This window comes from Lepidochelys kempii, chromosome 1 (genome assembly GCF_965140265.1).
Source record: "Lepidochelys kempii isolate rLepKem1 chromosome 1, rLepKem1.hap2, whole genome shotgun sequence".
In the NCBI taxonomy this organism is placed as follows: domain Eukaryota; kingdom Metazoa; phylum Chordata; order Testudines; family Cheloniidae; genus Lepidochelys; species Lepidochelys kempii.
In genome coordinates, this window is record NC_133256.1 from 192,483,734 (window position 1) to 192,504,880 (window position 21,147).

Sequence of the window (21,147 nt, forward strand, 5' to 3'; positions counted from 1 at the left end):
GGAATAAAAGAGGAAAACAAAATTTTGAAATTTCAATTTTTCAAACAAATATTTTGCAAAAAAGTCTGGAAAAAAACCCAACATTATTCCATTTCAATCCCTGTGAAACAGAAACAATTTTGAAAGTGAATATTTTTTCTGCCAAATTGTTTTTCTATTTTTGACCTGTTCTTCTAGAAATGTTGTTGGATTTTGAACCTGGCTTGACCTGCTCATGGAACCTTTTATATGTTGGTGCTCAGAGTTGCACACATATTTACAGACGTCAATGAAATATGTCAACGTCAACGTTAATGAAATATGTCAATTGAAACTGAAATAGATGTATCCCTTTGTCCTCTCTCAAGGCTAGCAGACAGAGGGGCTCACCAGGAGAGGCCAAGTCTAAGCCCAAGCAGAACCTGTATCTCTGGTTAGCATTGCCTACTCCGCAATGTTTCTCTTTTGGAAATCATGGTGTGACTGTAATTATTTATGAATACTCTGTCTTGACCTTGATCCTATTTACCCACCTCTTGCTCAAGACATGACCCGTCTTATAATCACTTATACAGGAGTAAGAAAAAATTGTCTGTTCTCAAACTTTGTTTGAGAGCAATAATAAGGGTGCGGGGTTGAGTTTTCCACTAAACAAAATAATAGAATCATAGAATATCAGGGTTAAAAGGGACCTCAGGAGGTCATCTAGTCCAACCCCCTGCTCAAAGCAGGACCAATCCCCAACTAAATCATCCCAGCCAGGGCTTTGTCAAGCCTGACCTTAAAAACCTCAAAGAAAGGAGATTCTACCACCTCCCTAGGTAATACATTCCAGTATTTCACCAGCCTCCTAGTGAAAAAGCTTTTCCTAATAGCCAACCTAAACCTCCTCCACTGCAACTAGAGACCATTACTCCTTGTTCTGTCATCTGCTACCACTGAGAACAGTCTAGATCCATCCTCTTTGGAACCCCCTTTCAGGTAGTTGAAAGCAGCTATCAAATCCCCCCTCATTCTTCTCTTCCGCAGACTAAACAATCCCAGTTCCCTCAGCCTCTCCTCATAAGTCATGTGTTCCAGTCCCCTAATCATTTTTGTTGCCCTCCACTGGACGCTTTCCAATTTTTCCACATCCTTCTTGTAGTGTGGGGCCGAAAACGGGACACAGTACTCCAGATGAGGCCTCACCAATGTCGAATAGAGGGGAACGATCACGTCCCTCGATCTGCTGGCAATGATCCTACTTATACATCCCAAAATGCCATCGGCCTTCTTGGCAACAAGGGCACACTGTTGACTCATATCCAGCTTCTCGTGCGCTGTAACCCCTAGGTCCTTTTCTGCAGAACTGCTGCCGAGCCATTTGGTCCCTAGTCTGTAGCGGTGCCTGGGATTCTTCTGTCCTAAGTGCAGGACTCTGCACTTGTCTTTGTTGAACCTCATCAGATTTCTATAGACTATAGTCATAGTCTATAGAGCTGTGATGCATAGTCACATAGCTAGGCTATAGCCCCAGGTCTTGGACAGTGGTTAGCTCAGAAGACTGAAAATCAGGAGAGCTGGGTTCTGTTCCTAGCTCTGCTATTGGCTCATTATGTATCTTTGTTCAAATTATTTAACTTCTCTGTGCCTCTGATTCCCAATCAATAAAATGGAGCTAACGATATCCACTTTTGTAAAGGACAATGAGATTTACAGATGAGTGCAAAGTGTTATTTATTATTATAATGCTGTGCCATGGCTTCTGGACATGGTGCTTTTAATGTGAGTGTTCTACTAATTGACAGTGTTTATGGTTAATGTATTGCGGAGATGCCAAGTGTACAGATGGAGGTCTGGCTGCTCTCTTGTCGCTGAATGAAATGGCACTCATACCCTGTCAGTCTGACAAATTGTTATTCCGGGTAGCCTTTGAAGAGGCTTCAGGCATGCAGGCCTATTTATGCTACTCTTCTGAATTTTCCTACCAGCTACAGCAGTCAGCTGCCTCCTTGACAGTTCTCTGTGTCTGTGACACTTATCTCCACCCATTTCCAATGTGACCACATATAATGGTCAGCTTCACTCTAGGGAATGAGAATCTGAAATTGCAGATTAGTACCTACTGGTAGCTATACTCAAGACTAGATTAGATAGCCTATTGAAAGTTATTGTGCCTCCTAAGCAGGGTGTATGTAAGGTACACTTTTACAACCATACATGGGTATGTTAATCCATTATTATAGAACCGTGCATTAAATATGTAAATCATAGACAGTGCAGTTCTGTTTCCACATTTGAGAACTGCTGCTGCATGTGCCCCACGGGCCTCAGGAACCAATTGAGCATAAGCACATGGTATCCCATGACAACAGCAGTGGAGAGTGGTCACACTAGCATCCAGTGCCCTGATGATGGAAGAGGACTTGGTAACAGGCACACAGCCTTCTTGGTAACAAGCAGTGTGCTTGACAGCCCTGCAGCAGGGAGTGACAGCACAACAGTAGATCATTTCTGTGGTAGGAACCACAAGCACCGGCACCAGAAAAGGAGGGTGCTGCATACCAAGCCCCAAGAACTTAGAAGGGAGGAGGAGTACTGCAGACTTCTGGTACAGACTGGCAGTAGTGCATGTTGCAGATCCACACCCAGCTTAATGGCACAGGGAAGCTGTACACACAGCATCTTCCTTGGGATTCAGCAACACAGACTACTATTGTAGTTTACAGATAAACATCCGACACTAAGAGCATGGATCACTCCCACAGGCAATAACAGGCCTCCTGGCAGTTGGAAGAGTGTGTGCTCTATATGGTGCATTGGCAGCAGGGTTTTGGGTGTACTATATACACTGGCTTTGCAGCAGGGTGTGGGTGTGCTATATATGCTGCCTTGGCAATAGGGATGAGTGGGTGTGTTGCAGCTGTACCCCTCTGGACTCTGCAGCAGAAAGGGAATGCGCACACAGTTTTCTCTCACTGGCAGCATACTATACAACTGTACACAAATCTGATGTTGTTCCAGAACACCAGTCTGCAGCTCTCTGTGCCCAGGATAGAACATCTTTAGACTGGAAATGGCATATACTTTTGGAGGAAATTGTCCTGAAAAATAGTCCGGGATATGGTCACTTTTGGTGAAGAGACATCAAATAAACAACACCAATAATAATAAAAATAAAATAATAATAATTAATAAAAATAATATCTAGCTCTTCAGTAACACATTTCATTAGTAGATCTCAAAGTGCTTTACAAAGAACGTTACTATCATCATCCCCCTTTTACAGATGGGGGAAACTGAGGCACAGGGCAGTGAAGTGACTTGCCCAAGGTCACCTAGCAGGCCCGTGGCAGAGCATTTGTTTTACTGACAGCTGTGTATTATCCTAAAGCAGGTAGGACTGGTTATGATGTTGAGTGATGTTTGAAGATCACATTTTTTCTCCCCTGTTTTTTAATTGTTTTGTGGGAGGTGACACAGGGACAGAGTTAAGGCTGCTTGGATGAATTCAGCTCTGCCATTCCAAACTTCCTAACTCTTTTTGCAGGATGATTTTCCTGGCTAAGTTCCAGGTTTTGTTTTAAAAAAAAAATGACAGTATAAAGGTTTTTTCCCCCCCCTTAAAATAACTGTGAACTTGCAATTAACTTACACTCCCTATTTACAACCTTAACTCCAATTTAATAAAGTTTACCAGTTAAGGTATTTAATTAGTGGGCGGAGTGAAGTGAGGCCCTACTCTCAACTCTGTGGCATTTGTATGTATGTAGCATAATTACTTTTGAAAACTGCAGCTAATCAATTCCAGCATATCAGGGAATGTTCTAGGTATCAATGGGCAGAAGCCTATTGATTCTGGTAATAATCAGAAAACAGGAAAAGCCTGATTTCCACTATCTGGCTTACAGAGTGCTGCAGGCAGAGAAAGTTCCCTGTTGCTCTCTGCAGCAGCCTATTCACTTATTAGAGGGCCATGCACTTCACTGCTTATGTGGGGTGAGCTGTACACCCGGTTGGGTCTCTTGCTCCTCCCATCCCACTGCAGCCAGCTCCCTCCCTTACCAACAGGGTCCTTGCCTCCTCTTTCCTGCACCCTCGCTGGGCTCCTGACAGCCTTTCAGGCCAGCCTCTAACCGGGTCCCTCACCACTCCCTCTGACAAGTTCCTCCCCAGCCAGGCATCTATTTGCACTTAAAAAGTTGGCAGGTTTCAGAGTAACAGCCGTGTTAGTCTGTATTCGCAAAAAGAAAAGGAGTACTTGTGGCACCTTAGAGACTAACCAATTTATTAGAGCATAAGCTTTCGTGAGCTACAGCTCACTTCCTCAGATGCATATCGTGGAAACTGCAGCAGGCTTTATATATACACAGAGAATATGAAACAATACCTACTCCCACCCCACTGTCCTGCTGGTAATAGCTTATCTAAAGTGATCATCAGGTGGGCCATTTCCAGCACAAATCCAGGTTTTCTCACCCTCCACCCCCCCACACAAATTCACTCTCCTGCTGGTGATAGCCCATCCAAAGTGACAACTCTTTACACAATGTGCATGACAATCAAGTTGGGCTATTTCCTGCACAAATCCAGGTTTTCTCACATCCCCCCCACCCCCATACACACACAAACTCACTCTCCTGCTGGTAATAGCTCATCCAAACTGACCACTCTTCAAGTTAAAATCCAAGTTAAACCAGAACATCTTGGGGGGGGGGTAGGAAAAAACAAGAGGAAACAGGCTACCTTGCATAATGACTTAGCCACTCCAAGTCTCTATTTAAGCCTAAATTAATAGTATCCAATTTGCAAATGAATTCCAATTCAGCAGTTTCTCGCTGGAGTCTGGATTTGAAGTTTTTTTGTTTTAAGATAGCGACCTTCATGTCTGTGATCGCGTGACCAGAGAGATTGAAGTGTTCTCCGACTGGTTTATGAATGTTATAATTCTTGACATCTGATTTGTGTCCATTTATTCTTTTACGTAGAGACTGTCCAGTTTGACCAATGTACATGGCAGAGGGGCATTGCTGGCACATGATGGCATATATCACATTGGTGGATGTGCAGGTGAACAAGCCTCTGATAGTGTGGCTGATGTTATTAGGCCCTGTGATGGTGTCCCCTGAATAGATATGTGGGCACAATTGGCAACGGGCTTTGTTGCAAGGATAAGTTCCTGGGTTAGTGGTTCTGTTGTGTGGTATGTGGTTGTTGGTTTCATATTCTCTGTGTATATATAAAGCCTGCTGCAGTTTCCACGATATGCATCTGAGGAAGTGAGCTGTAGCTCACGAAAGCTTATGCTCTAATAAATTGGTTAGTCTCTAAGGTGCCACAAGTACTCCTTTTCTTTTTTTAAAAAGTTGGATAACACATACACAGATCGGCCTGCATGAGCAACAAAGCGGGTGACCGTCTAGTTTTAAAACATTGGTGAACGACTCCATGACAAGAGCCCCTGCAGCGCTTGCAAGCTACAGGGGATGTCTTACAGGCTTTGCAGGGCTGAGGCGAGGTGGAGGAGAGGGCATTCAGAGGATGAAGGAATAGGATAAGGAGCAAGGATGACACACACCCCTGAAGGACAAAAGTTTTACCGACGAACAGCGCCGGTGTGAACAGTGCTTTGTCAGCGGGAGAGCTCTCCCGGCCACAAAGCTGCTGCTGCTGCTGGTGCTGCCTCTCGTTGGGGGCGGAGTTTTTTGGTTGGCAGGAGAGCTCTCTCCCGCCAACAAAGAGCGGCCCCGCGGCGCACCTTTTAGTGGCAGGGCTGTAGTGGCCTCAGCTGGGTCGCTAAAAGGTGGGCGGCGTAAACATAGCCTGAGCAGAGCATGCTTGTTTGTTGGGGCATGTTATTCGAGGAGAATCCCAGCCTTCTCTTTTGAAGAAAAAGGAAGACTTCAGGTCTCTGAGCGTGTGGAGAAAAGCTAGAAAACGTGCCCCGCGTTCAGCCGAAGGCCTCAAACACCAGATGCCAAATAAAAAGGTCCCCCAAGTGAATTTTTACTTGTGATGTTAAGCCCATTCTCTTTGGCGGGGGAAGGGGCTGCTTCACGGGTTTAACGCTTGCGGCTGGCAATACAGTGTCTTGCAAGTGCGACAGCGCCTCCCCCCACAGGGTCCAGGACCCCGAACAGAGCCCAGGACCCGACAAAACAGACGGAACTGCGCAGCACGCGCCCCCGCCCGCCTCTCCTCGCACTGGGATTCTCCCGCCCACCTCCGCGCCCCCGCGCCGGGATCCCAACCCCGCCCCGCGAACGTCCGCGCGCGCGCGCCGCGATTGCCCCCTCCCCCGCCCGGGGTAACCGAAAGCGAAACCCGCCGGCCCCGCCCTGCTGGCGGCGGAAGCGCGTCAGTTCGGGCGCGTCCCTGGCCGGCGCGGTTCGCGGCGAGGCGGAGGCAGCGCGGCTTCCCCCGGGCCGAGTGGCGCCTTGCGGACGGGGACTATGTGGGCGCTGGGGGCCTGGGTGCTGCTGGGCGCCGTGTGCGCGGGTGAGTCCGCCGCCTCCCCCCCCCCCCCGGGCCTGGAGCCCCCGGCCCGGCGCATCAGGAGCCCCGGCGCTGGCAGCGGCCCCCGGGCGTGAAGGGCGGGGCCTGGCGCTGTCCCTGAGCGGCAGGAGCCGCGGGACCGGGTGCGGGGCTCCGGGCCCCTCCGCCAGCCCGGGGTGGCTCCTCGCACCCGGGCGCCGCGTGGCTGGGTGGGGCCCGGGGCTGTGCTGAAGGCGCCGGTCCCAGCAAAGGTCCCTGGGAGAGGCCGGGGGAGGAGGCCGGGGGAGGGGGGTCTGGGTGTGTCTGAGTGTGGGTCTGTGTCTTGGGAACCAAGCCGGGTGGGGGCTGCTCCTTCCGAGCCCAGTGCCAGGCTCTGCCTTAGGGGCAGTGTAAGCCATCTTCCCAAGCCTCTGTGGGTGCAAAGTTAAATGTCGCCACCCGTGTGTTAGGCTCCTGCATGGGAGGGGGTCCGGCCGGCCAGTGCTGAGCACCCACAGGTTCTCTTGCAGGCCGTGGGAGCAGCAGGTGCTCGGGACCCCCAAAGAGCAGGCCACTGGCGGTTAGAAATCAAGCTAGCTTTTAACGTCGATGTTTAATGTTTTCGGGCCCTTTGTAGGTTGTTAGACGTGTGTATGCACAGAGGCCCCCTACTAAGTAATTATATAATTGCGTAAATAAATACATTCTCTTGTCATATCAATCTGTAAAAAGGGAAATAAGAACAATCTGGAGAATTACAGACCAGTCATCTTAACTTCTGTACCTGGAAAGACAGTAGAGCAAATAATTATGCAATCGATTTGCAAACAACTTGAAGATAATAAGGTGATAAGTGGCAGTCAGCTTGGATTTGTCAAAAACAAATCATGTCAAGCCAACCTGATAGCTTTCTTTGACAGGGTAATAAGCCTTGTGGATAGGGAGGAAGCCATAGATGTGGTATATCTTGACTTTAGTAAAGCTTTTGATACTGTCTCGCCTGACCTTCTCATAAACAAACTCGGGAAATGCAAACTAAATGGAGCCACTATACTGTACTATACTATACTGGGCTCTGGGGATAGGGGATGCAGGTATCTGGGCAAGGGGGACGACCGCGGCTGGGCTCATGGAGGAGATAGTGTGGGTATCTGTGCCGGTGGGGCCGCGTGACTGGGCTCAGAGGGGGTGTTGGGTATCTCAGAGGAGGGGTTGGCTGGGGGGGGCAACCGTGGCTGGCTCGGGAGATGGGGGGTTGTATGTTTCTGGCCTCTGGCTGGGCTCCTGGGGGGAAGGAGGCAGAGAAACAGAAATCTGGGTTGTCATAGGGGTTTCTTTATGTCTATTCCTGGGAGAATTCGTGTGTGTCTGTCTGTATTGTTACAGACTTACTTGCTGACAGGTATTTTGAAATAAATTATCAAAATAATTGAAACTGGTGTGATTATGTAGTGTTGTTTTGACAAATAAAATTTGCAGAATTTTAAAGTATTGTATGCAGAATTTTTTTTTTTTCACAGAATTTTTTATATTTGTGCAGAATGCCCAGTAACTCATGTACACGGTTAACTTTACACACAAGTGTTCGCAGGATTTGCGGGTCTTGATATAGTGTCTAGCACATTGAGGTTCTTGATCCAGTTTGAGGCTTCTGGGCATGAAGGCAATTGGATATTGTGAATCTTTAATTAAAAAAAAAAAACCACTATAGTTGTTGAGCTGTAGATAACTAACAAAAATACTGAACATAGACACTCGTGCTGTAAAATCAGATTATTTTGATTATCATCTTGCTTCTCCTGGCACCCTATTTGACTTAAACTTCTGACATTATAGCAGCCAATATTCTTGAGAACTTAGGGTTGAAAAGGAATGTTTTATGCTATTAGAAAACTTGCACCCCAAGCTTTTAGATCAATGGTCCTCAAACTGTGGGTGCACCCCCTAGCGGGGCATAGAGGAATGTTTGGGGGGGACAGTGGGGTCAGGCATTCCCCCATGGGGGGCAGGGAAGGAGCACCGCCGAGCTCTGCTCTGGCTACGGCTCTGGTGCCCACTCCAGGCCCCACCCCCAGCTGGGCCTGGGCTGCTGGCCCAGCCATGGCTCCCACTGCTGGTGGCCTCAGCCCCTGGCCACGGCTCTGCTCCAAGCCCCAGATTTGCCCCCAGCTGCGGCCTCAGCCCCTGGCTTCTGGCCCGGCCTGGCTGCAGCTCCAGCCACATCTCCAGGCCCTGACCATGGCCCCACTCCCAGCTGTGGCCCCAGCTCCACCCATTGCCCAGCTGCGGCCCCAGCCCTGACTGTGGCCCCACTCCTGGCCCTGCCTCCCAATGGCATCATTGACATGCAGATCTCATTTACCTGGGAAGCGTCTAGATACTATGGCAATAAATGCTATAAGATAACCTTTAGATGGATATGTGGAGAGAATTTAGCCTTCTGTTTTTAAAAATTCTGATAAATTTTGGTTCATAGTGTAGGAAAATACCACCTGAAATTTCTGAATTATCTGACCTACTGACCAGATACAGCTAAATAAATGAGAAGATATGCTCTTATTTGATCTACATATTTTTGGGGTGAGCAATCCCTCTATACAAAAATAAGACATAATTTGCAAAGTAAGTTCTAAACCTCAGGGGATTTGGCTCCACCTTCAGAGTACAGGAGGTACAAATAACAAACATAACTTTTGTACAAACCATCACTCATTCTTTCCATGCTTCTCTAGGGAGCATGGAAGCAGAAACAACAGTGGTGTTTGTTTCCCTCCTTAGCCCCCTTTCAGCTGCAAAGAAAAATTCTACAGAAGAAGAGCTTGTCCCTTACTGATTACTCCCTGGAGGAATTCTGTGCCAATGCGTGTATATGGAAAACATGTCGTCGTTCCTCCAACCCCCCCCCCCCCCCCCCCCTTGCAGATTTCTTTGCTTCCCTGCAGAAAGTGACAGGGAAGCCACGTGGGGAGGGACTGGGGATGCCCATGGACATAGTTTGGGAGGGCATTGTCCCTCCAAACAGAGGCGAGGTGGGAGCCACACGGGGTCACCTGCCACTGCAATTCTCCATTTCCCCCCCCCCCCCCATTTCTGCAAGCGCAAAGCTGCCTGGCTGAAGGAGGGTGCTGTTTGAACACCGCCTCCTGAGTCCTAGTGCTTGTCATGTTCCCCTTCTGTGTACTGGGAACCATCCTGTTTTCTGTACAACAGTGAGTGCCTGCGGTGGGGGAAGGCAGGAATGGTGACGGGGGTAAATGGGAAAGGCTGGTGGGGTGGGGGGAAGAGGCAGTGGGGAAGGAAGGGGGTGGGACAGGGTGGGGGAGGTGGATATTGGTGTGAGGGGGGTAGAGAGTGGGGAGAGGAATGGGGAGGGGATGGGGCAAGAGGCATTAGGGAATGGCGATGGGATGGGGAAGAGAAGGGCATAGAGGAAGCAGGAGCCCAGCATCTGGTGTCCCCTTGGCAGCAGCTGCCGCTGGGGCTCTCTTGTTAAGAAGGCCCATCAAACCCCCACCCCAACTGGCCCCATCTCCCCTGCACCTGGACCATCCCGATGTGCCCCCCAGACCCTCACCCCAACAAGCCCCAGCCAGCTGCAGCCGGATCCCCCTGCTGAGCACCGCAACTTCCCCCTGCTGAGCCAGACCCCCCTGCAGAGTTCTATTGCCCCTGCACTTGGAGCCCCCCGCATCGAGATCCCCTACTGAGCCATCTGCATCCAGCTTGCCCTACACCTGGATCCCCCCTACTAAGGCCCTCTGCACTTGGATCCTGCTGGGTTGAGTCGGCCTGCCCACACTTGATGTGCCTGGCACAGTGGGGCAGGGCCCCGGGGTGTTTCTGGCTCAGACCCGGCCCTTTCAGTGTGTTAGGGTCAGGTGAAACTTCACCGCCAAGTCGCTGTCCCAGGGGAGGGGAGCTGCATGGTGATCTCCCACCTCCAAGTGGCCTGTGTTCCCCACTGCCATGCTGGAGCCTCCACATTTATTAACAAATAAAATTTGCAGAATTTTAAAATATTGTGCCAAAAAATTAAAAATTCTGCACACAGAATTCCCTCAACAGTAACTGATGGTACAGGCACATGCATGTCTGCCTTAAGTCAAAGTCGAACTTTAGTGGGGCTGCTCATATACTTAGTTAAACATGTGCTTTGCTGAAATTGGGCCTTAGTGCAGATGTTTTCTCCATGTGGCCCTAGACCCAGAAAATATCCCAGAAGAATTGTCTGGTTAGATGCAGCACTGAGAATGTTGTATTAATGTTTACTTATGTATGTTAGGTACTTCTAAGACACCAGTTGTGGTGGTTCCCAAACATCATATAAGAATCAAGAAGCAGTAAATATGCCTAAAAAAGGGCTGTAATCTCCTCTTGCCTCTTCCTCTCTCTTTCCAAGCATAGCCTTCTTGGGGAATATTTTTTTTAAATCCATCCATCCTTCCTCTCTTTCTCAGAGTTTTTCTTCTTCTTATCTCTTGTTTTCCCTCTTGTTGTCTCTAATGAAGAACATTAATCTGTGCTTGTTTCAAGTGTATGATCAGGTCTGGCCATCCATTGAACTTTTCAATATTTCAATAGCTTTCTTGGTGCTCAGGTGTTGGGTAAATTAATTGTGGAAGACTGTCTAATCAAACTTTTTTTTTCTTCCAGGTTCTGCCCAGTTGCAGTTCAATGCAATCAAGTCTGTTGAACAAACCATTTGTAATAAAACAGTCATCCTACCTTGCATAGTGACTAATCTAGCACAGAAGAGTATTAGAGCCATGTTTGTTAAATGGAAACTAGAAAAAAAAGAATTTTTCAGTTTTGACGGATTTACAGCAGAGACCCACAGAAACAAGAATTTTTCATCTGCTGTGTTAGAATCTGTACAAAATTTAAGTCTGGGCAGTGCCTCCTTGTCAATTTCAAAAACGCAAGCAGTTCCAGGAAACTACAGTTGTGAAGTGACAGAATCGAATAGGGAAGGAGAAACTGTAATTGAACTTATATACCGTGTAGGTAAGTTGATGTCATGTGATTTTGTAAGCCTGCTATGAAATGAAACAAACCAGGTCTTGAGAGAGAGGACATAAAATAACAAATGTGAAAATGAACCATTAAAAATACCTAGAACATAAAGCCCAGTCTTTACTCACCTGAGCAGTCCTTGTGAGCATAGTTATATCAAAGTCCAGGGGAATATTTCTGTGAGTAAGAGTTGGGCCTGCCGGCTGGCATTGTCTCTGTTAACTTTTAAGGATGCTGAGGCTTTTTCACCTGATTTAGATTTTACAGACTATATGGTATTTGTGCCACACTCACTTTAGTTTATGTATATGCTGATCCATTTTCTAGATCATAGAAATACAGAGCTGGAAGGGAACTCGAGAGATCATGTGGTCCACACATCCTCCTTGAGCCCCTGAGCTGAGGCAGGACCAAATATATATCCAAATATATATATCAGTGGTTTTCAAACATTTTTTCTGGCAACCCAGTTGAAGAAAATTGTTAATGCCCACGACCCAATGGAGCTGGGGATGAGGGGCTCAGGACCGAACCAGAGGGTTGGGGTGCAGGGGTAAGGGCTGCGGGGTGGGGCTGGGAATGAGGGATTCAGGGTGTGTGGAGGCCTCTGGAGTAGGTCAGGAGGTTGGGGTATGGGAGGGGGTCAGGGCTCTGGACTGGGGGTGCAGACTCTGGGATGGGGCCAGGGATGAGGGGTTTGGGGTGCAGGAACGGGCTCCGGATTTGCAGGGCTCATAGCTGGGGCAGGGGATTGGGGCGCAGGGTTGGGGCACAGGCTTACCTCAGGCGGCTCCCGGTCAGCGGCGCAGCGGAGGTGCTAAGGCAGGCTTCCTGCCTGTCCTGGCACTGCGGCCTGCACTGAATCTTGGAAGCCGCCAGCAGCAGGTCCAGCTCCTTGGCAGAGGTGTGCAAGCGGCTCTTGCCCACAGGCACTGCCTCCCCTCCAGCTCCAGTGCTTGGGGCAGGGTAGCGCGCAGAGCCATGTGGCCACCCTGCCTAGGAGCTGGACCTGCTACTGGCCACTTCCAGGGCGCAGTGCAGTGTCAGAACAGGTAGGGACTAGCCTGCCTTAGCTGGGCAGCACCGTCAATGGGACTTCTTAACGGCCCGGATAGCGGTGCTGACCAGAGCCGCCCTGACCCAGTGCCTTACATTCCAGTCGCGACCCACAGTTTGAAAACCACTGCTCTAGACCAGTGGTCACCAACTGGTCAATCCTGGAGCCTTTGAGCATCGATCCCGGTCTCGGTCCTCCATCTTGTCCCGTCACCTCCTTCAGCATCGCAGCCAGCTAGGGGAGTACATCCCACCCAATCGCACTCTCAGCCAAAGAGGTGGTGGTTTTCCAGTAGCAGACGGCACTTTAACAAAGCGCACGCTGCAGGAACAGGGCAGCCCAGATGCCAGATGCGCCCGCTGAACTCACAGTACAGCTGAAATGCAGCTCTCTGCCCGAACCACAGGCTGCAATGCTGCTGGCGTAGCTGCAGCGCTGATTTGGTGGATGCATTCTCAGCGGGTGGTGTTGCCTTCTTCTTACCCTTGAAACATGCTTAAAGGGACAGGGAGGTGTTGAGAGGGCTGGGCTTACTGCCTTGAATTGCTGCTAGGCTCTCTCCTCTGATCCTGAAAAGGCATCAGCAGAAAACTGCCCATCACCCATTTCCTAACCTGGGCAGAAATGCAGCGCTTCTGCTTCTGCACAGAACAAGTTCCAGCAACTGCCGATGGGTGCTCCCTTGCCACACCCAGCCAGAAGACACTACATCTGGGGGAAACCAGCAGAGAGGAAATCCCCAGTCACTCAATAGTGGCGGGGGTGGGGCAGGAGCAGGAAATCAGTGTTGCCAGTCAAAGGAAGCCCCAGCTTGAGAACAGCCCTGATTAAACAAGCAGCCCCACACAGGTTAAACCACACACATGCAAGGCGTATACCAACCCCATCCCAAACAAAAGAGCAGCCTTAGCCTGTCAGAGGCTGCAGGGGGTTAACAACAACAGCCACCTTGGTAATTGCCATGGCATGAAATGAAATACTCTAGTCTCCTGACTGGGGCTTTGAAATACCATTAATGGAGCAGAGCCTGTTTCCAGCCCAAAACCTGGTGCTCCCAGCCGGGCAGGGGAACGAAATAATAGATTGCCTTCTCGCTGCGAATTCAGAATGGTTTTTGATGTCGGGTCATTCAGTGTCGTAACTGGAATAACAACACAATTCATTTGGCTAATTTGGGAGGATGAATGAGCTGTTGGGGGTGACATTAATGCTGAATAAGGAGAAGGAAGGGCGGGAAGGGACTGGCAGGGAAGAGGCTCCACTAATCTCAGGCAGGAGGGACAGTGCCTCTGCTTCCAGAAGAAAATCCAGTCACTACCTGGGGCCTTGAGCAAGGAGAGCATGTGACTGGGATTGTTATTATGTGGACAGCTGTGTGCATGTGTTTGTACCATGGTGAGCTGTCTGTGGGACCGTCACAACCAGCATGTCAGTTCTAGTGTATCTGGGATACCTGTTGGTGCTAATGGACTGGGGTTTGCACGCTGTGTACACATGCAGGGTGCATGACTGGCCAGGAGAGGTGGGTGTGTAAGGAACGGAGGCCAGACCTATGATAGGAGCACTTAGCTAGAAGCTAGAGCACTGCTATACTGTATGGCAGACCGTTCTTAGCCAAACTAGCTTATCCCAGCCAAACTGCGCTTTTATCAGTATCTTATCCAGCACCTATGAGCAAAATAAGCTATACTGGCAAACCCCACATTTGCCTCCCTTCCGCTCCCAGCCCCAATCCTATCCCTCTGCTCCACATGATCGCCGCTTTCCTTCCATTCCCAGCGGAGAAGACACCTCACCTGCTCGTCATCATCTCCTTCCTCTTCCCTAGGAGCCTGGCTCCACAACCACCCTCCCCCCCGCCAATCCACCTTCCCATCTCGGACCCTACTCCCCATCTAACCTCCCCCACATTCAAAGCTTCAGCAGAGCCGGTTTCCCTGTGGAGTTGATTTGAGCTTCTTTAAAATGTGGCGCGTGATGGAGTTTCTTCTTCCTGCAGTGGGGTGGATAGGCAGTGGACACGATGTCCCCTGAACCTCTCTCTGCACTACAAACCAGGGCACCCTCCCTTCTTTCATGGAGCTCCAGGAGAGAATGGCACTGGGACTCTAGTGATCGTGAAGCGGTGTCATAGCTATTCACATTTCTTTGGTTTTACACGTCACCAGCAGGGAGAAGGGCCGATGCAATAACCATGCAGAGCAAGTGAGGGGCTGAACAGCCAGGTCTCAACTGAGTTCCTTTGGGCTCTAGAGGATATGTTGATATCATAGGCAACTTTTTGTCATTTGCTAGGAAGTGGCTTCTCCTCCTGCCCCGTTACCTTTGGGTTATGGCTTCCCTTTCCCTGTGCTATTGGCTCCTCTGTCTCCTGCTGCCTCTCACCCACTTATCCCCAGTTTTTGCTACCCCTTGTGGAACCCCTCTACTTTTCGTCCTTCCTGCAGCTGCCTCAACCCCAGTTTGGTATTCCCGCCTCTTATCCAACCTACCTCTGTCCTTTCATCCTTTTGTTGTTGCTTCCTCCCACTCTTTGCTGCCCCTGCCACCAATTCGCCTGCTGCTACCCCTGACCGTTGCTGCCTCCTCTCCTCCTGACTACCTGGTGATCTTGTTCGGGAAGACTGCTGGTGCTCAGGGGGCTAAGCTGGGATTCCATGAGAAAGAGCTGGTCCAGCTGCCGTGGAAAGTGGTGGATCTAGCCCACAAGAAGGTATTTCTCTGAGTACGGCCTCCCCCTTCGGCCCCCCATGCCCCCAGACTCAGGAGGGGAGACGAGGCTGCTGGCATTGATTGCCCGTGTGCATTCAGCAGGGAGCTCCCTGGTGGAGGATTAAAACAATCAGCTCACCAGCTGCCATGGGAAGTTGGGGCTGGTGCCTGCGAGCCTTGAGGAGAAAGTGCTTCCTCGGCTAGGAGCACAGACGCAGTTAGGCGACAGCCCAGACCACCCCCTGTTACAGGGCTTGTGGTCAAGCAAACAATCTCCACCAAGACCCATGGCGCACCAACCCTCACAGGCTTTTCCCCTGGGCCTCCAGCCCATGGGACAGCTGTCCTACATGCTAGAGGGAGCTGAGGGGGAAAATGCAAAGCCCTGCTTCCCACAGGCCCTGCAGGGGGTTTCTCCTTGGCCTGGGTGCTTGCTCAGGAAGGAAGGCGTTCATGGGGAAAGCAAAAGAGCTGACTTCTTTCTCCTTCTGGAGTTGGGCAGCCTGCACGCAGCGCTGGTCAGATCTGAGCACTTGGACCTGACAGATGAATGCAAAGAAACAGCCAAGCTTGAGGGCCCTTTCATTGAAGGTCGTTGGGTTTTAGTTCTCTGTTAAATTTCCTGAAACTTTATTTCTTCTTTGCACATGAGCCAGGGGTAGAGACAGGCTCCAGCATGACCAGTCTTATCTCCACAAAGTACAGGGGTGCTCTCTTCTTCTTTCCTAATAACCAGGAGGCGCCATAACTCTTGGCACCTTTGGTTGCAAGTGCAGAATTGGAAAAAAAGAAAAGAAAAAAAGCTTATCATGCGTGGCACGCATGTCTACCACTCAGAAGTGTTAGACTATAGTTGTAGCTAGTGCTCTCCTCTTTTCTCTTTTTATACTAAAAAATACATACCTAGCTAGCTAGCATTAATAATGAGTGACAACCCCGGGCCATCTAAAAAGAAACCGAAAACCTACAACTTTTATTCGGAATGGGAAAATAAATTTCTGCTCGCGACAGTGAAAGATAAGTGCATGTGTCTTCTGTGTCACACAAGTATTTAAATAAGTAAAAAGGAGAATTTAGAAAAGCACCACTAAACAATGCATAGCAAATTCAAGAACAGTTTTCCCTTGATTAGCCCACTATGTACAAAGAAAGTTAATGAATTAAAGGCTGTTTTGAAAGCTCAACAGTCATGTTTTACTAAACCAGCAGCAAAAGGGAAGGCCTCTACTGAAGCATCGTTTAGTGTTTGCCATCTGCTGGCAAAACACAATAAATCACGGATGGAGAAGTATTTAAAGAGGCAGTGACTGTGGCAGCAGACTCCTTATTTAAAGACTTTCAAAACAAAGAGGAAATGATGACAGCAATCCAGAGCATGTAAGTTGGTGCTTCCACAGTAGCAAGATGGGTGGAATCTTTGTCCGACGACGTCTTTCAGCAACTACAGCAGGATTTTAATGACTGCAAATGCTTTTCACTGCAGTTTTTGATGAATTGATCAACATGACCGACGCAGCCCAGGTAGTTGTTTTTGTTCAAATGGTTTTTAAGGATGACAAAACTAAAGAGGACCTTCTGACTGTTTTGTCCCTTAAGGAGAGAACAAGAGGTGAAGATATCTATAATGAATTCAAAAAGTACATTCTTGAGAAAATCATTCTAATCAAGAAACTTGTTTCAGTCTCAATGGATGGTGCATCCGGCATGCTTGGCGCACATGCAGACTTTGTTTCATTTTGCAGAAATTATCCAGATTTTCCTTCATTTGTGAATTACCACTGTATAATCCACCAGCAAGCACTAGCAAATAAAGTTACGGACTTCTCACATGTAATGAAAATCGTTGTCAGAATTGTAATCTCAATTCGAGCAAGAGCCCTCCAGCACTGCCTGTTTAAATCTTTACTTGACGAAGTGGATGCTACTTACGGTGAGCTGCTCCTCCATGCAGATGTGAGGTGGTTAAGCGGGGGGAAAGTCCTGCAAAGATTTTTGGATCTAATGCCAGAAATCATCACTTTTCTAAAATCAAGGAATGAAGTGTGTAATGAGCTCTCAGATAATGTATGGCTGCTGGACTTACTGATGTAACGTCCACATTGAATGAGCTGAACTGTGAACTGCAGGGAAAGGGCAGAAACTTACCACATACAATCAGAGCGGTGAATGCATTCAAATTGAAACTGAGTCTGTAATCCTTCCAGTTAAAGGATAAAATGCTGCAGCACTTCCCAGTATGGAGAAAATACTAGAAAAAATTGAAGACAAAGAAAAATGGTTCCACCCTGAAAAGTTCTGTGCACAGCTGACCAAATTAGCAGAGGAATTCAAGAGGCGATTTCAAGAATTAGACATGATGGAGCCAGTCATCATGTAGATCTCAAATCCGTTCCTTCCAGCAGACATTGGTGGGTTGGCCCTGACATTCCATCAGGTGTTTGATTTACAAAGTAATGGAGTTTATATGGAGCTAATTATCATGCAGAATAACATTGAGCTGAAAGCCAGATCAAGGGACAGCGATTTTTGGGGACCCGTAAACCGAGAAAAGTATCCCCTTCTGTTGTCCTGTGCTTTAAAAGTGAAAGCTTACTTTGGTTCCACCAATCTGTGTGAGATGGCGTTCTCACAAATGAAGATTATCAAGTCCAAGTATCGCACCCACATCACAGATGCACATCTGCAGGACTGCCTCCGACTAGCTATTTCAAATTACAACCCGAATTTCAAGACACTGGTTGGTAATGTGCAGTCACAAGTGTCAGACTTAGTAAGAAGGGAAAATGTATAATTATGTATATTAAGCAATTGATCTCAGCTTTATATAACATAATAAACTGTTATTTCTACATTTTCTTTGAGGTGGATCCTGGGTTGTACTTAAATTCAGAAGGCGATCTTGTGCTTAAAAAGGTTGGAGACCACTGCTCTAGACCATCCCTGACAAGTGTTTATCTAAGCTGTTCTTTAAAATTTCCAGTGACTGGGATTCGACGACGTCTCTTGAAAGCCAGTACTTAAATATCCTTACCGTTAGAAAGTTTTTCCTAATATCTAACCTAAATCACCCTTCCTGTAGATTAAACAGATTACTTTTTGTCTACCTTCAGTGTACATGGAGAACAATTGATCACTTTCCTCTTCATAACACATTTGAAGACTATGATCAGGCCCTTCTGTCTTCAGATCTCTACATATAGTGCTCTCAGTTGGTAGATCTCAAAATACTTTATATAGAAAAGTGTACTTATCCTCATTTTACAGTGGTGGAAATTGTTCAACAGAGAGATGAAGTGACTTCCCCAGGGTCATGCAGGAAGTCAGTGACGGAGCCAGGGTGTCCTGACTCCTGACCTTTGGGCCACACTTCCTTGATAGAATAGTGTAATGCTCTCTCATGCAGTACAGATAGAATGACCAAATGAATAAATCCCGGTACCTGGGTTTGTTGATATGTTTTATGTGTCTGAGAATGTTTGTGGATACCTGAGTCTGGTGCTCAGTTATATTCACTGACAAAAAAGTTTTTTTGGCTATGATTTTTTTTGAAGGACTTCATAGCCCTGTTCCTGATAGACATTTTAATGGGCAGCCCCCGGTGTGCATTTGTGGGGCAAAATGGGAAGGCAGATAAATTGGAATGGCTTCTGAGATCCACTAGCCTGTGTGCTTAGCTACATGGAAAAGACAGTCCAACATTTCTTGGCAGAGAGATCATGTGGAACAATACATTACCCTTGTATTTCATCACGCTCCCTACTGTACTGCTCTCCACAAAAATCCCAAGGTGTATCACTTGTGATTGTCCCACTGCCGTATGGTCATTGATAAAACAAAGGGCCATCAATAAAACCACCTACTATGTCAGGCCTCTTGCTGTGATAGGGAAGTTGATATACTTCCCCTGATCCCCACACACTCTCTTCTCATGTCCTTCAACCCTTTTGTGATTTCCTCATCCTGGCCCTTCTCCTAGCATCCCTCCCCATACCTCCAGGGAACATCAGGCACCAAGCCTGCTACTATGCTATTTCCGTGCAGCAATGGTTCTAGCAACTCCAAACTGGCATACATGTGAAATGCTGAGCATCGTGCTAACCACGAGGAGTCCAATGCATGGTGTTAAGAGTGTGGCAGCTTGTCCCACCACAAAATGCTGGTGTAGTTGTACTTAACAATTTGCTTCTGGGGCTGGGAATCTGGCTGTTGAGTTGTGTTGTCAGGGATGTGTGTGAGCAGTGTAAATCTAGCTGAAGGTGTGAACTTTTTTTAGCAGTAGTAGCTGAAAGTGCAAAATTCCATTGAGTGGAGAGGCTGGAATAGAGGAACAAGTGTCGGGGCAATATAGAAAAGGTAGACTTTGGTCTTTGGTGAATGAATTTAAACCAAGAAGGCCGAGTGCAGAAATCCAGAATTTATGCATGCCTTTTAGCAAAGTAGTGGTATTTTCGAAATTGCTGTGTCCTGTAACTGGGCGGCAACCCTTGGCATGCATGAATGCCAGAAGGTGTCATACGAAGATATATGACTTTACCTGGATATAATCTCTTCTGCTTCTGTTCCTTGCTGTTTTGCATGTTATGCCCATGTACAGCAGCATGCACTTGACAAAAGTAATGTAACTTTCAGTTGGCTCTGATCCCATCCAGAGCCGTTGAGGAAGGGCTGGTAACCTGGTATGAAAGATTAGTGAGAGAAAGGCAACCAAGAGACAGGTGAAATCAGAGCGTACTGATGAGTAGAAATCAATGCAGAGATACCAGTATGTGTAGTGGTGGTAAAATGCGTGAAACAAGAACAAAAACCTTGCTAATGCCTTCCTTAGTCTAGATGTGGATAAGGAACATGGGGGGGAAAAATACATTTCTGGAATTGGGAGTTACAGTGTTGGATCACATTAAAGAAGTTCTGTATTAAAATCACAAATGAGTTTGATTCCCCAGAGTTTAAATTCCAGGGTATTACTAATTAAGAGGTCTCTTGGTTTTTGGTACTTTCTCTCCCTCTATGTGTGAAACTTGCAAGCTGCTAATTGTGTTAGTACATTCCAAGACAGAGTCTGTTCTCAAAGCAATTCACAGAGAGAGAGACTCAAAGCAATACTCTAACAACAGAAACAGCACCCAGAGACTCCCCGCCCTTTTGTTGTATTAACCATTGTGATTAAAATAGAGATAGAGGATGTATGTGGATGGATGCTTGGTGTAGATGATAACTGAATGATCAGGGAGGTGCCAGCCTAAGAATCCAGTGTCCATCGGCTGAAGAAGGCGTCAAGTGGAAATAACCAGAGGACCCCCCCGGAGGGCAGACTGGAATCCACCCAACAGCCTCAAGAATGGGAGAACCAAAGAACAAGATAACATCTTGGAGCCGTCAGGAATGTGCTATCTGCTGATTGATTCAGCAACAGCATGATGAAGCAATTCCCATAGACTGCCATAGGAAGAAATTCCTATAAAAATAGACTCTAAAAAGTGAGAACTTTGGGGTCTGATTCTGCAAACCAACTTCCAGGAGCATCAGATGAGCATCTGACAAGGCCCTGCTCCCTCCTCATGTCCAGGCCACCTGGCCAGTGGCTTGGCATGAGCAACTCTAAGGCTGGTAACTATGATAACAACCTTGCAGAACCTGTGTGTGTGGGTGTGTATGTGTGTGTGTGTGTGTGTTTGTATGAATGAATGTGAGAATAAATATGAGATTGAATGGAATGTTATAGCTATAACTAACTGCTTACTATGATTCTTTCTGTATTCACAATAAATGTGGTATTTTGCCTTTTTCCCTTTAATAAGATCCTGCTGGTTTTTATTTTATTGGTACAACATTTTGGTGGAGAATTGCGAAAGGGGGAATATTGGTAAAAAACCTCAGTTATTGTAAATATTGGTGTGCACACCGCCAGCTCTAGTGAGCTAGGCATTTCTATT

At 47.7% G+C, this 21,147-nt stretch overlaps 1 protein-coding gene across 5 annotated transcripts in view; it reads left to right on the top strand.

Annotated features, from left to right (window-relative positions):
* The first annotated feature begins 6,270 nt into the window (after positions 1 to 6,270).
* The window catches only part of CD47 (CD47 molecule), a 42,709-nt gene continuing 27,832 nt past the window's right edge, over positions 6,271 to 21,147 (top strand). For 3 of the 5 annotated variants that reach the window (XM_073306423.1, XM_073306433.1, XM_073306458.1), the window contains exons 1-2: positions 6,271 to 6,456; positions 11,086 to 11,436. In XM_073306423.1, the coding sequence (XP_073162524.1) occupies positions 6,411 to 6,456; positions 11,086 to 11,436 (397 nt within the window). In that variant the 5' untranslated portion in view covers positions 6,271 to 6,410. The remainder of the gene's footprint in view (positions 6,457 to 11,085; positions 11,437 to 21,147) is intronic. The other 2 variants (XM_073306439.1, XM_073306448.1) reach the window with 1 other exon arrangement.